General features: G+C 38.1%; 1 protein-coding gene across 1 annotated transcript in view; it reads left to right on the top strand.

Moving 5' to 3' along the window:
• Positions 1 to 10,629, top strand: part of Ipo8 (importin 8) — a 74,547-nt gene that overhangs the window by 34,021 nt on the left and 29,897 nt on the right. Inside the window, 6 exon segments of the mRNA XM_052719931.1 lie at positions 6,394 to 6,470; positions 6,770 to 6,886; positions 8,289 to 8,378; positions 8,525 to 8,690; positions 9,591 to 9,667; positions 9,670 to 9,757. Coding sequence (XP_052575891.1) covers positions 6,394 to 6,470; positions 6,770 to 6,886; positions 8,289 to 8,378; positions 8,525 to 8,690; positions 9,591 to 9,667; positions 9,670 to 9,757 — 615 coding nt within the window.

Genomic DNA, 10,629 nt, shown 5'->3' with positions numbered 1-10,629 from the left:
CATTTACAGCATCATGACTCAGAGATGATGAAATGTGTGAAAGTACTTAGCAAAATATAAACAACTAAGGATGGATACATACATATATATACTCTGTAAGTCATGATGAAGAAATGTTTGTAGTCAGAGTCCCAATGCAGCTTTTAAAATAAGCATATCAAACTGAAACAAAATATTCAGTTTTACTGTTATGAACAGTGTTAAAGATAAATTCATCTTCCAATATACTCTTGTAATTTTAATGGGTTCTGACACTAACTTTTTTTCCTAATGAATTCCAATCTCTCTCAATAGAGGAGGCAAATTTTGTAATCATGCACTAGAAGATAAACATTACAAAATTCCCTTTATAGCTATAAAATGCATTTTTGACAACTTAAAAGAATTATGTTCTCTGACTCTTCAGGTATCAGATTCTAGAATATCTTTTTCTTAAATGGTCCCAGGATATGCCTTTATCTATGATAAAAACACAAAAATCTATACTTAAGAAGGTATTCAAAATGCTCATGTTTGATCATTCTGTAGAATTTGGTAGATTGTGAAAAGAAATGTGCCATGTATTAAGACTGTATTATATCTAATTGTCTGCTTAATGCTGTATGCATGCGAAAGGGTTATAAAAAAGAACCAGAATTTATAATACATGCCAGGGAAACTGGAGCCTAAGGCCATTTCTTTATTTATAGAGATGATACATGCTATGGTTGAAAGCTCTCTCAGGAAATAGCTGGTTATGGGAATGTACACGGAGAACGGTGTCTGAGGAGCAGACATGAGAAGGCACAACCAACACAGATGTATACGGAAGCCATAATGACGTCATGAACCTAAATTAAAAGTCCTAAGTGTAGAAAAGAGCGAGTAGGATGGAAGAGTTTTGATACTGGTGAGTAGGACAGAGGAGAGGTTAGACGTGAGAATAGTTGGAATACACTCTATACATTTATGGAATTGTTAAAGAACAAATTTAATTTAGTAAAAGAAAAAGGGATTGGGCCAGGTATTTCTGAAATGGGCTCCATCATTCCTGTAATCCTGTTCTGCTGAACTGTAAGGCCATTGTCTTTCTCATCAGTGAATAAAGAATGCTTTACATTATTAGCTATTCAAATAACTAATTATTATTCAAATAACTAATAATGGTTTGAGAACTTAATGTTTGAGAGATTAAATTTGAACTGCTGAGTATGGAGCACCTTAAATCTATTGTAATGCTTTAAATGTGAAACAAATACAAAGTGAAGATTGTCATTAGTCTTATTTTCCTTTTACATGTGCAAATAAATGTCTTGTGATTGCCGAAACACATACATGCACATACACACACGCACGCACACACAAACAAACAAAAGTAAAACAAACAATCCCACTCAAAGGACAACAAAATACTTGTTGCAAACTTCATGGCTTAAAACAACAGAAATGTATAGAAATGTATCTAATATACCTGTCCTCTCGCAGGTTGCCAAAAATCAATCACTATTGCAAAGGGTCCACTCTAGGTCTGTATCAGCATCCAGTCAAGTAGCTGAAAGCATTCTTTGCTTGGTGGAGTATCCCTCCACATCTGTCTCCATAGTCAAAATGATCATTGATACCCTAATCGCTCTCTGCCTTCCTCTTACAATACCACAGAACTGTATGTAACAAACCCAGGATAGCCCTGACTAAAGTCTCCTTTCAATGTCTTTGATTTTATTGCATTTGCAAAGTTCTTTTTGCCTGAGAAGTTATTCTTCAAATACCAAGTAGGGCATGGATGTTATTTGAGGCAAATTTCTCCATTATGAGCTACAAATTGTATTGATTTTCATCCTTTGCACAAGAGACTTCAAAACACCATGGGTAGTTTGGTTTTTATTCTATCAAGAGTCACAAATTTCAGGTTCTAACAGTATTTATGGTTATAAGCTCGACTAATTTGTTAAGGTAAGCTCTCTCACTTTGAAAAGGTCCTAATACTGAACTTCTAGTAATGGAGGACTAGTTATTAGCAAAGGCTTTTGCTTTGAGTTCATACGGGGACTTGAAATAGTATTGTTGTGTAATATTGTTTCCATATGTAGGCTGAGTTTCTTCTGAAAAAGGAATTATACCACACAACCTAAGCAAAAAAAAAAAAGAAAAGGCATTCCTAAAATGACAAGCAGAGGAGTATGGAGAGAATACTTTATTGCTTATTCATACTAATTTTCATCATGAAGGCTTGTTGAAACAGCCCACTGGTGGCACATATGTGGGTGTGTTTGTGCTTCTCTCTTTTGTTTTAATTATCACCTCTATTTATTTCATTTTTTGAAAATCAAATCTAGGCTTTTTTGTTTTTCCTTTTTATGCTAAATTATATCAAACTTAGCCAGGAAATGCCCTTTCAAGCTGGTTTCTGCGTCTTATTGAAATATTTCCTACAGTTCTAGGAGTTTGAATTGTTCCTCCAGAAGGCTTACATGTTCATGGTTTGCCCTGCAACGCTTGTTCAAAGGTGGATTGGGGAAAGATACAGGATCATGAAGACTCTGATTTATGAGTACATTATCTGCAGAGGGATTCACAAACTCCTGGCATCATTGGAAGGCAGAAGAAACTGAGAGGGACCTGAGAACAGGAAGTAGGTCATTGGTGACATGCTTTTGAAAGACGTGCTTTGACTCTGGCCCCTTCCTTTAGTTCTCTTTACTGTCTTTCTTTACACATGCTCCTGCCACAATGGTGTACTGTCTTATGCATAACAGAGGATGCAGTTGACCATGGACCACCACCTTTGAAACCTTGAGCCTCAGTAAAAATTTCTTCCTTCTAAATTATATACAGTAGGTTTTTTGTCACAAATACAAAAGGCTGATCAACACAGCTTCTGAGTAGGATTGAGCCCTTCCTGATCTCAGGCACAATAAAAAATCCTCAGGTTCACTTTTATTTTTCCTTTAAACATCATTTTTTCTGAATTTCCTGCATTATATTTTGATTATATTCTTTCCTTCCTCCAGATCTTCCTTGTCCAATTCCCTATCTACTCAGCTTCATGTACTTTCTCTTTCTTTAAAACCAAACCAAACTCTCTGTCTCTCTCTGTCTCTGTCTCTGTCTTTGTCTCTGTCTCTCTCTGTCTCTCTGTCTCTCTCTCTCTGTCTCTCTCTCTCTCTCTCTCTCTCTCTCTGTCTCTCTCTCTCTCATTTTGGGAACTACTTCTGAACCTGGGGGCTCCCTGGGTTGTGGTTGATACACCCAGTGTCACCCCACTAAAGAAAATTAGCTCCCATCCCTTTTCCCAGCAAATAGCAATTGTGAATATTTCTAGTTAAGGGTGGGATTTTATGCCCATTTCCCATCCTTCATGCTTGGATTTTGTCTAGCTTGAGCTTGTGCAGGTCTTGTGAATGCTGTCATGGTCTCTGTATGTACATTAACCTTGCTATACCTGAAAAATGTTCTTCCCGGGCTAGTTTGACTTTTTCATTTCTTTTAAAACCTTCCAAAAAGGTAGACTGAAGAATGTCTTGTTTGTTTGCTTAATGCATATTAAGTTTAATATGCAAAAATGTAGCATTGTTTTCATACCCATATTTATGGATATTAGATTTATAAAAAATCTGTACAAATGCTGATTAGACAAAATTCTAGCATGGAGCGAGAAGATTAGCCTGAATTCCCTATCCTAACTGAGAAGATGTTGGTAATTATTAGCTGAGTGAGAGTTAATTTTCTTTAGTGGTATGTCTGATAATAAGTCTAGCATATCCCAATGGATGACCATATAGCTAAGAGTCTTTTGTCAATAAAATGGACTTCATGGGTTTTTTGTTTCTTTAAAAGAGGACACAAAGTTAAGTGTATATGGAATTAAGAGTGATTCTGTGAGAAGTAAGGGAGGGAATGAATGAGTGAATGTGGTCAACATATGATGTATAAAATTCTTAAGGTTATTATGTATATATATATATATATATGTTAATGCTGCAATGAATAATTAGGTGTGTATGCAGTTTTATACTTTTGATAATTTACCTTGAAGACAGATTCATAAAAGTTGCGCTACAGAATCAAAGAGCAGTAATAGCTTTCTAAGATACTTGAGTTGTTGTTTGTTTTCAGTGTGAGATTTTATTTTATTGTATTTTATGTTCTTAAAACATTTTAGGCCAGGCAGTGGTGGTGCACACCTTTAATCCCAGTACTCGGGTGGCAGAGTCAGGCTGATCTCTGTGAGTTAAAGGCCAGTCTGGGCTACAGAGTGAGTTCCAAGAAAGACACAAAGCTACACAGAGAAACCCTGCCTCAAAAATTTTTTTTTAGTTAGCACATATTAATTACACATAATCACAGTTTTCATGAAAATATTTTCATAAATATACATAATATACTTCAAATCAGTTTATGGACTACAATTGCTGTTTCTTCTAAGTATTCACAATTGTACATGATCAAACAAAATTTTTCGACAAATTTATAAGTGTGGTATATGGTTTTTATTTAATGTATATATTATTTATGGAATTGTATCACTTTTCATATGCATTTTAGAACTATTTACTCTTTCATCAATAATTTTATCTGTGGAAATTTCAGTTTTTTGTAACAGCTAGTTCTCATGATATGTATTATTTTATTTTCTAAGAAGTAATACTATTAGTAAATTTGAGATTTATTATTCATCTTCTTCATTAAGCTGTCTTTAAAATAATTTTAGCTAATTGTACCTCAATATGCCATTGTGTGGAATGTACTTTCCCTTAGTTACCTAATAATTTATTTTAAAAGTAATTTTGTCTTTTCTTGCTCTTTTTCTAGCAGTCAGAAACTGTTTCAGTCTTCCTGAATTCTGTCCAGTTTTGTTAAGAGTTTTTGAGTGACTGATGTGATTTCTTTTTTTTGGCACATCTGCATTAGATTTATTCATCCGCTAGTTTTATTTGAATTAATCCTCTGAGATACGGGTTATGTTACAGAATGGCTGGTGAAACTTTGATAGTCATTTTGGCTGATACATCAGGATTCTAAACAGAGGTAGAGCTCTTTGTCATATCCTTTCTTGCATACCTACCCTCTCCCACCCCTACACACCAACCCTCAACTCCACCTACCCTCAACCCACCCCACCTCCAACACATAATACTGGATATTTAGAATACTTAGGAATTCTCTTGTTCATACTACCCATTTCATTCCTCAAGATGACACTTTTCTTTGTTGAAGCTGTTTCCAGTTGAACTGCCGTCTTGCAGGAAATGATACCTTGAGAACTTCAAAATTTCCTGCCAGCTAGACACAACCTCTTTACCTTAACCCAGCCCTAGGTGGACCACTTTCCTGTGCACATGAACGTCTGGCACCTCAGCATCTCTCTTACCCCTGCACACAACTTGTACTTGTCCCTGTTCTGTACTCATTGGAAGGGCAGCGGAATAATGTGTAGGTGAGTGAAGATTTTCTCTGTGAATGCACCATTGACATGACACATCAGCATGCCAATGGCACTCACATGAAAATTTTACTGAAAGTTTCATTTATTTATCATGTCCCTTTGTTTGCAGTATTCTATGGGTCTTTCTTTATTTTTTTATTTTTTTTTTTTTTGGTTTTTCGAGACAGGGTTTCTCTGTGTAGCCCTTTGCCTTTTCCTTGGAACTTGCTCTGTAGACCAGGCTGGCCTCGAAACTCACAGAGATCCGACCTGGCCTCTGCCTCCTGACTGCTGGGATTAAAAGCATGCACCAGCACCACCACCGGCAAGTTTTCAAATTCTGGATCTCATTCTGTAGACCAGGCTGGCCTCGAACTCACAGAGATCCGCCTGGCTCTGCCTCCTAAGTGCTGGGATTAAAGGTGTGTGCTACCACTGCCCGGCTAAGTTTTCAAATTCTTAATGAAACAGCCTGTTATGAAATTGTGGAAGTTTTCATGATATTAAGTGTATTTAAGTACTTTGGCATTCAGCACATAATCTGTTGAACGCTGTAAAGTGCCAGGCCTTCTTTAGAACTCTCCCCTGCTGTTCCCACCTGTGTAGTACATCCATGCGGACTCTATTTCTTAATTCTTGCCATGTGAGCTTCTGTATTTGAGTCTTCATTCCTAGAGCCTAAGCAATTTCTGCACATGGAACACTCTGAGTAAGTTTTGTTGCATTTTGATAGAGGTGAAGTACATTCTCTGTGTTCAGGGAAATAGATACCTGAGCTGTATTTTTTTTTGTTGTTGTTGTTTAATCTTGTCACTTGAGAGGTTGAGCACATGGTGTTTGCTAAATGTGCTAAATCATTAATTAGATTATGCATGAAAAACCTGAGACCATGACCTTAGCATCTTTATTCTGTAATTCACTGGCCAGGTTTAAAGTCTATATAATAAAGAGTTGTGTTTTTATTAATAAGATTTATTTTGACATTTTAGATATTTTTGAAGATTATGCTTCTCCCACCACTGCAGCCCAAACCCTGTTGTACACAGCTGCGAAGAAAAGGAAAGAGGTATACAGTTGTTTTTAACTGAAAAGTAGCTTGTATTGATTTGATGTTCTAATATGTCCTCAGTATTTAACAATTTATATCTGCATTACTTACAACCTATCACTTTAAATAGTTTTTTTTTCCAAGTAAAAGATTGAAGTATCTTTGATACCTTTCTTCTTGAGTTTATAGTTGATGAATAAAACACAATAAAATGGCTTTAATCTTGAAAATTAAATTGAAAATGCACATCGTTTTCAACACGGTGGTGTCAAGATGGAGATTCATGCAGATTGAAATGGATTTTTCTGTTCCTTTAGGTGTTGCCAAAAATGATGGCGTTCTGTTATCAAATACTAACAGACCCGAACTTTGACCCTAGGAAGAAAGATGGAGCCCTGCATGTGATTGGTTCCCTGGCTGAGATTCTGTTGAAGGTTAAGACTACCAATTTCTTTTTCTCATATGTTGGAAGGTATTTGTGTAGTGTATGTGTGATAGTGTGTGTGTGTGTTCATGTGTATACATATGTGTTTTGGAGGCCAGAGTGAGGTGTCTTCTGTTACAGCTCCCCACTTTATTTATTTTTCCTACTTCATGTGTGTGGGTGTTTACGTGTGTGTCTGTGCACCACGTGCGTGCCTGATGCCTGAAGACGCTAGAAGAAGGTGTCAGATTCCCTGAAGCTGGAGTTAGAGATGGTTATGAGGTACTACATGAGTACTGGGACTGAACCTGGGTCCTCTAGAAAAGTAGCCAGTGCTCTTAACTGCTGAGCTATCTCTCTAGCCACTCTTTATTTATTTTTAGACAGACCTCTTATTAGCTTAGAACTTAGCAATTATTAGACTGGCTGGCTGTTGAGCTTTGGGGATTTGCCTGTTGCTGTGCTCCCCACCACCCACGCTTAGATTGCAAATATGCACTGGTACACCATTACTCCTGGCCCATTTGGGGATTTCAGTTCAGGTCTTCATGCTTGTATGGCTTACAGTTCACCAGCTGAGCCATTTTCCCAGCTCAGATGATCAAAATTTAACTTAACTTAAAGGTGTGAAGCTCAGGTCAATAAAAGCATGAAAATTCCTGGTGACTTGCTCTGATTGATTGGCTTTACAGTAAATATCCTTTCCTTTGTAACCTACATACACTTTTAGAAAATACATTTCTTATTTTCTGTTTAGGATTTAAAAATATTTTTAACTACATTTTTCCAACATAATATTTTTATTGACTATTTGGGAATTTTACATCTGCACCCAATCACACTCGCTTCTAGTCCCCCCCAAGTCCAACCCCTACACAGCAAAAGAAGGAAAGCTTTTATTACATTTTATTTATTCATTTTGAGTGCATGTGCATGTCCCTTTGCATGTGTGCCCCACAACACAGGTATGGAGGTCAGAGGACAACCTGTGGGTGCTGGGAGTCACTTGTCTCCTGTGGGGACCAAAGTCAGGTGATTCGCTTGGCGGCAGGCGTCTTTATTTGCTGACCATCTCACCAGCTCTGTCACCTACTTTCTTAACTAAAAAGAAAATTTACTTTTGCCAGCTTATCAGTGTGAAACTATAGCTCTGTAAGAAAGATCTGAAATGATTTTAGTATGATTTCTTCTTTCTACAAAAATAAATTAATATAAAATTGTTCTAAGATACTATTCCTGACTTGTTTGAAAGATGCAATGTGTAGATCAAACAATTTTACAAAATTGGGTGTTAAACGCAAGTCACTGTAAACACACTTTTGGGGAAGTGGCTCTTACATATGATGGAGTCATTGGCCGCTGAAATTGACTTTCTGTTTTTTTTTTTTTTTTTGACTTCCTGTTCTTAACAGAAGAGTTTATTCAAGGACCAAATTGAGCTGTTCCTACAGAATCATGTATTTCCATTATTATTGTCTAACCTGGGATATCTTCGAGCTAGAGTAAGTTTTCGTTACATCTGTTATGAATATTAAGATCTCACCTGTAGGGTAGTTTCTGAAGTGAATGTGATGATTTGTTAAAAGATTTCATGTGTGACGCTGTCACATGGCGCTGTCGTCCAGTCACTACCCCTTTTTTATTGCAGTCTTGCTGGGTGCTGCACGCATTTAGTTCTCTGAAGTTTCATAATGAGCTCAACCTCAGAAATGCGGTTGAATTAGCCAAGAAGAGCCTGATTGAAGACGAGGAGATGCCCGTCAAGGTTGAAGCTGCCCTTGCTCTGCAGTCGCTGATCTCTAACCAGACTCAAGGTGATGATGATTATGTCTTTTTTTTTTTTTTTTTAAATAAATGGCCTTACATAATCTCATTCACTTCCTTCCTTAAAGGAGATTTCTAAGCCTGAGGGTCCAGAGTTTAGATTCCTTGCCCCCTTCTAGCTGTTTTAGGAGCTCTGTTAATTGTGGTTTCCAGTTAACAATTGCTGCATACTGGGGTAAGCTGGGTCTTATGACACATGGACCAGCTTTGGTGCTCTCTGACTGGCCCACATTGGGCTGGGAAGGTATCCAGCAGCTTCTCTCTCTGAATAACGAAGCTGACAAGGCTCTAAACCTGTCAGGCCTTCGTTTTCTCCTGTCTCAGTTTAAGAAGTTAGATTGGACAGCACCAAGATTCAACTCCAGGGTCTCTGGTTCTACCAGTTCACAAAGTAGTATTTCCAGTGGGTAGTGACACAGGTATTTTGTTTGTTTTGTTCAAGATCCAAATAACCTTTGCGAGCAAGTTCAGCTTTATGAGAACATGAGAGCTTGTGTCCTGTTTTATGGGGGAGATTAGATGAGGTATAAAGATCTGCTGGGTGGTGGGGTGGGGTAGAGATGGTCAGTGCTGACCATGGTATCTATAGACAAGGAGTTCTCACACTTGTCATGGGGATCCACAGTTAGGCTGATGACACAACATTTGTACAATTAGAATTTCTCAGGGTGATGGCGGTGCAGGAGCTATTTGTTCTTTGGGGGTAAGACAACTCTTTCCTTAGGCAGAACAACCACACCCTGATGCTGTGTGTGTGACTCTGGGAGGGTTAACTTAATACAACTTTGTAACTTGCTCATCACAGCACAACAACATCTAGAGCCTTATCTAGGAGTTACAATGTATGAGTGACCAACTCTTGCTGGTTTTGTTTAATCTGACTGCATTAGCCAAGGAGCACATGAAACCACCTGTGAGGCCTATCATGCAGGAGCTGCTACATATCGTCAGAGAGACAGAGAATGAACGAGTGTCACCAACGTCATCCAGAAGCTGATATGCGAGTACAGTCAAGAGGTGGCCTCCATCGCTGTTGACACAACCCAGCACTTGGTAAGTGTTGGATGACTTCTGCTGAGAGAGATGTAACAAGCCTCTTCACCCCAAATAAATAGGGCACTGATGACAGAATGAAGAAATGATTCTGTTCAAGTCTAGCTTAGTGAACCAGTGAGTCAAGGCAGCCACAATCACTGAAAAGCCTGTTCTAAATGGGTGACTATAAGAACTGCATCCCTGGAGCCCTTGCATCGTTTTTAAGGCAGCTCCCTCCTCTCCCCAAGCACTTGCTGTCTTTATATAACTTGGAGAGGAACCTTGTGAATCTTAAGAACTTTCTAAATTCCCTTTTTGTGAACCTTGTAAGTTTTATTTGCTTCCTGAGTCTTATAAGCCTTCTCCTTCCCTCCACTTCCTTTAAGAAGAAATAGCCACATTGCAACAGTAAGAATGAGCTAAGTGTATACTAGTTTGGTAAAGAATTCTTAATGAGGGGCGGGAGAAATGGCTCTAGTGGTTAAGAGCACTGTCTGCTCTTCCAGAGGACCTGGGTTAACACCTACCTGGCCGCTCACAACTGGTCAGTAATTCCATTTCCAGGGGAATCTGATACCTTCTTTCTGGCCTCCATGGCATCAGCCATGTATGTGGTGTACAGACATATAATGCAAACAAAACTCCTATACATATTTTTAAAAAAGCCCCGAGGAGTCTAAATAATGCCCCCCCCCCCCCCATATTAATTAAACTCCAGAATTTGGAGTTGAGTTTTTATTTATAAACAAAATCTTAATATGATCATATTTGCCTTAGTCATTAAGATATTCCTGAGGCTGGGTTGATTAGCCTTGAATTAGCCCCACATTCAGGATAGTCCCTTTCACCTGTAATACCCTGCAGAGCCGGTGAATGACACTCTTGACGTGAGCC

Source organism: Peromyscus californicus, unplaced genomic scaffold (assembly GCF_007827085.1).
Source record: "Peromyscus californicus insignis strain IS unplaced genomic scaffold, ASM782708v3 Scaffold_6__1_contigs__length_162567912, whole genome shotgun sequence".
Lineage (NCBI taxonomy): Eukaryota > Metazoa > Chordata > Mammalia > Rodentia > Cricetidae > Peromyscus > Peromyscus californicus.
The sequence above is the reverse complement of the archived record's forward strand: the minus strand, read 5'-3'. Positions and strand labels throughout refer to the sequence as shown.